Raw genomic sequence first — 5,007 nt, 5'->3', positions numbered from 1 at the left:
GGTTGTAATAATGCCCGGAGAAGCTAGCCTTGCCACTCGGTCTTCACACTCCTAAAATACGGTTATGGGTTCTCTTATCAGTGTTAGATCAAGGCACCAAGTTAAGAAAACCAAAGCCAAAACAACAATAAAAAACAACCACCAAAAGCGTATTCAATTACCGAGTCCCGCAGCCCCTGCGGTACTCGCCGTGCGCATTAAGCTGTTTTCTTTCTGCGGAATTCCATTTGCATCCCCTCTGCCTGGGTGTCTCCCTCTCTCAGTGTGTGTGTCTCTCTGTTTTCACACTCTCCTCCCCATTCGAGCGAGGCCCACACCTGGCGCATCACTGCCGAGCCATTAGCTGCGGGTCTCCTTTCATCTTCGCTGTGGCAGACGTTTCTATTTATCCACTTGCGCTCGCCGAGTGGCGTCACCAGCGGTACTGTAATGACGATTGCAGCAGGAGGATGACAGCTTAGAAAGAAGAGGGCAATGGGGCTTCCTCCCAGAGGCGGTGCGGCACAGAGGAGCGGTCGCATCACAAGGTGACCCCAGCTCCCCACCGCCACCACCGCCGTCACCATCGACATCGCGCTCCGGCCGCTCCGCGCCCATTCAGTCGCCTGGCTTCTCTTTCTCCCTCCGGCAGCCAAGATCTGTCGGATCTCTGGGGACCCAGGGAGCCGGGGGCTAGGAGCTCACTTGGGGCTTTCCCCCTCCTCCCTCTAGAGAGCCCTGGGATGGAGAGCCGAAAGGACATGGTTATGTTTTTGGATGGGGGACAGCTTGGCACTCTGGTTGGCAAGAGGGTCTCCAATTTATCCGAAGCCGTGGGCAGCCCGCTACCGGAGCCGCCCGAGAAGATGGTGCCCCGTGGTTGCCTGAGCCCTCGGGCCGGTCCTCCGGCCTCCCGGGAGCGCAGCGGGGGAGGCGTGGAGGAGGAGCCGGACGACGGACTAGCAGGAAGCGCTGCGGGGCCGGGCACCGAGCCGCGGGCAGCCGGGGCAGCCGTGCTTGGCCCCGGGCCTCCGGCCCCCTCTGCAGACAGCATCTCGGGCCAGGGGCAACCCAGCAGCTCGGACACTGAGTCGGATTTCTATGAAGAAATCGAGGTGAGCTGCACCCCGGACTGCGCCACGGGGAACGCCGAGTACCAGCACAGCAAAGGTAGCCACCGCGCCCCCTTTCCGGGCCTCCCACCTCGCCCACCTTCCACTTCAGTTCTGGAGGGAAGGAAGACGCTCCTTCCTCCCCCCCTTCCCGGGCAGGGTGGTTGGGGGGATTCACTTGAGCAATTCTTCCCTGCTATCTGCGCCTTAGTGGGGGTCTCCTGTGCCTGGCATTGGCAGGACTGAGGGTGACAGCTATGCTTGGGGGTGGGGGGAGAAGGAAGACGAAAGCCCTGGGCTTGAAGGGGATTCACAGTGCACCCCAACCCCCCCCAGAGTTTTGTGGTACTGTTTCAACTGCGTCTGGCAGATACCTTCCCTGGTGGCGTGGGTGAGATCAAACGCGGGTGCCGGCAGTTTGTGGCTGGCGGGGTGTAAGGCGCATCCAGGCGCGGAAGCCGGGAGTCCATAAAAAACCGTAAAATCGTTGGCTGACCTGGGCCGCCTGGGTGCTGAGGCCCTTCCACCAGTTTGCACGTCGGTCAGAGGTCCAAATTACCTTGTCACTTCCCGGGCTTGGTGGCGCCAGGTCGGAAATGGTCCCAATGATCTAATTGCCTTTGGTCTCCGGTTGCATTTGAAAAGGCAGAGCTTGGCCCTCCCCCCTTCCCCTTTCCATCCTAGCCCCACATCTCCACCCCAAGGAAAAGGAGCTGCAGGGGGCAGGAGCCCCACCCTTCCCTGGGTTAGGCCCAAAGGAGGGGGAGCCTGTCACTTTGCTTGGATTGGAGATCCCCTCCCTGACCAGGGCCTAGTGTGGGGCGGTAGTGAATGGCCAGGAAGGGAGTCTCCCTGAGAGGGTGGGAAACTAGAGAGCCCACCAGCAGACACTCCTCCACAAAGCTATTGGGGTGGGTGGGAAGAGCCTACTATGGAAGAGCCTACCATCCCCTAGCCTTGGCAGCCAACTCCTTGTTGAGCCCCTCACCCCCCATTGCCGCCTCAACCCCGACTGCCTAACTATAGCATGGTCTTAGAACAACTCATACTCCACTCAAATATTCTAAGGTAATAGGGTACTCATGCACACGCTCCTATCCCATCCATGCAGCACATGCCACCACACAAAAGCAAGAACACATTTGTGCCCAGCATCCTACAATGCGCTAAGATCCAGAGTTCACAACACTCCAGCAGTGATGCATGTCAATTCACTTGCCCATCAATAAGCACAACCTTGCCCACTCTTGGCAATGGTGAGCAGAAAGCTCAAAGGGACTGCATCTCATCTGTGCCCAGGGCAGGTGTCTGGGGCTTCTGTACCCAGCAGACATTAGAGTCCTCCCAAACAGCAGCCCCACCACGCCTACAGGCTGCTATGTGCTCACCTGAATGGTGAGACCCTGTCCTCCGTTCCCACGTTCCTAAAGTCCCCAGCACCCCAGCAGAAGCAGTGACTGAGGCTACTGGGGTGGTGTGGGGGTGGGGTGAGTCCAATTCCACTCTGGGCCTACAGCCCCACATCAGCAGCCTTTTTGTGTCTGTTGTGTTGTCTGTGTGCGCGTGTGCTCTGGGCTCCCTGCGCAGGGCCGGGCTCCGAAGCATTGGCCAGCAGCCCCAGCAGCGGTAGCGAGGCCCCCAAGAGCAACGGTAGCGGCTCACAGGGCGCCCTGGCCTGCAGCGCCAGTGACCAGATGCGCCGTTACCGCACTGCCTTCACCCGGGAGCAGATTGCACGGCTGGAGAAGGAATTCTACAGGGAGAACTACGTATCCAGGCCACGGAGGTGCGAGCTGGCTGCCGCCCTAAACCTGCCAGAAACCACCATCAAGGTATGTGCTCCGGAGAACAGGGAGAGAGGGTGCGCCCACCCAGCAGGAAGGAAATACCACTACCCAGTTTCTAAATCGTGCGTGAGCCAGGAATCGGTGTCTGTGGTCTCCTCGCCCACGTGGCAGCTGGGCTGAGAGTGTCCAGGCCCGGTGCAGGCGCCAAGTGTGGCAGATTTACCCTCTGACAGTCCCCAGGCAGCCACTGCTGCCATGAGGTCGACTCTGTTCCCTTCCTAGCCGAATACACAGCAGGGATGGGGCAAGCAAGGGTCCCAAGGGAGAACCACTGGAAGGGGAGGTGTTTCGGGAGAAGCGCGGCCTGATGCCTCAGACCCGTGGGGGCCTTAGTCCCCCACTACTAGCGCACTGCCACTGGGCTTTGGCAGCCCGGGGATTTCTGGCTGCGGGGGCAGAGAGGAGGAAGGACAGACACTGGAATCACTGTCTGAGCCTCTCCTGGGGGGATTCCAGCTCCAGGTGGTGGTGGGATCAGCCCCCGCCCAGAGGCTCGCTCCCGTGGCTCTTCCCCAAGCCGCGGGCATCGCCCCCTGCAGTGGGGCAGGACTTCCGGGCTCGGTGCCCTGGGCCCAGGACAGCCACCTAGCCTGCGCCTGTCTTCCCCCAGGTGTGGTTTCAGAACCGGCGCATGAAGGACAAGCGGCAGCGGCTGGCCATGACGTGGCCACACCCGGCCGACCCCGCCTTCTACACGTACATGATGAGCCACGCGGCGGCCGCGGGCGGCCTGCCCTACCCCTTCCCGTCGCACCTGCCGCTGCCCTACTACTCGCCCGTGGGCCTGGGCGCCGCGTCCGCCGCCTCGGCCGCCGCCTCGCCCTTCAGCGGCCCGCTGCGCCCGCTCGACACCTTCCGCGTGCTGTCGCAGCCCTACCCGCGGCCCGAACTGCTGTGCGCCTTCCGCCACCCGCCGCTCTACCCGGGCCCGGCGCACGGACTGGGCGCCTCGGCCGGCGGCCCCTGCTCCTGCCTCGCCTGCCACAGCGGCCCCGCCAACGGGCTGGCGCCCCGCGCCGCCGCCGCCTCGGACTTCACCTGTGCCTCCACCTCCCGCTCGGACTCCTTCCTCACCTTCGCGCCCTCCGTGCTCAGCAAAGCATCCTCCGTCGCACTGGACCAGAGAGAGGAGGTGCCCCTCACCAGATAAGGGGCTGCCCGCGGGCTGCCGGCTCCAGGACGCCCGTGGGGGCCCCCCGGGGACTCAGCCAGTGCCCCTCCCCGCCCCAGGGCACCAAGGGGGAACGAAGAGGGCCGCAAAGGACCGTCGCTCAGTCTCGAGGATGGGACGCCCGGGAAACGGCCTTGGCTGGCGCGTTTGGGAGCAGGAGCGGGAATGGGGAGGCAGAGGCTGAGAGACCTTCCTCTGGGGCGGCCCCACTTTGCCATTCTTCATCGGACCCACTGCCCCCAAGTCGGGTTGAGGCCATGGCTCCAAAGCTAAACAAACTTAACAGCAAAAGCAACCAATATCCAGCCTCTAAGCCCCCTGCCCCTCACACCCCTTCCTCACTCGGGATATCCACTCCCCCCCCCCCCCAAAGTCAAGCCCAAGCACTGGAAAGGGAAATTGCTGTCTCTCTAAACAAAATGCTGTGTATGCAGAGCAGGTAGAGATTAATCTTTGCCAGCTTTTCCAAGGCATGGCAAGGGCTTGTGGATGGCAATGCACCAGCCATCTAGGGGAGTGAGTGAGAGAGATGATTTACTACCACGGAGAATCCTGGCCCTCCCATGGAACCTGGGGGCTCTCTTGCCTCCCTGGAGCCTCACTTACACATCTTCTGGTTCTGCCATTTACCAGCACCTGGTCTCTTCCCTCCTAGCTTCTTGGTATCTCTCAACTTGCAACTCCATCCCAACCCCCCACCCCACCACCACTCCACCCTGATTTTTGTTGAACGTTGGCAGGGAGGCTGCAGACCTCCCAGGACCCCTTGGCGACTTCTACCAAACCTCTTCTCCCTGGGCCCAACACACACCCTGATTAGTAAGTGATGTGTGTGTGAGGAGGGTTTTTGAATGTTGAATGTATAATAATGATCACCACGCAGTCGGCCAGAGCTGAG

The 5,007-nt window shown here is 61.4% G+C and overlaps 1 protein-coding gene across 2 annotated transcripts; it reads left to right on the top strand.

The window, feature by feature from the left end:
* Window positions 1-387: 387 nt before the first annotated feature.
* EVX1 (even-skipped homeobox 1) lies at window positions 388-4,204 on the top strand. 2 transcript variants are annotated; one of them, XM_036247572.1, is made up of 3 exons: window positions 388-1,094; window positions 2,679-2,923; window positions 3,549-4,088. In XM_036247572.1, the coding sequence occupies exons 2-3, from the start codon at window positions 2,786-2,788 to the stop codon at window positions 4,086-4,088; spliced, it is 678 nt and encodes a 225-aa protein (XP_036103465.1). In that variant the 5' UTR covers window positions 388-1,094; window positions 2,679-2,785. The 2 variants fall into 2 exon arrangements, with proteins under 2 accessions (XP_036103465.1, XP_036103464.1); XM_036247571.1 differs by having other exon boundaries at window positions 496-1,149; window positions 3,549-4,204.
* The last annotated feature ends 803 nt before the right edge of the window (window positions 4,205-5,007 follow it).

This window comes from Molossus molossus, unplaced genomic scaffold (genome assembly GCF_014108415.1).
Source record: "Molossus molossus isolate mMolMol1 unplaced genomic scaffold, mMolMol1.p scaffold_m16_p_7, whole genome shotgun sequence".
Taxonomy (NCBI): Eukaryota; Metazoa; Chordata; class Mammalia; order Chiroptera; family Molossidae; genus Molossus; species Molossus molossus.
Note: the sequence above shows the minus strand (reverse complement) of the source record. Positions and strands in the feature narration are given on the sequence as shown.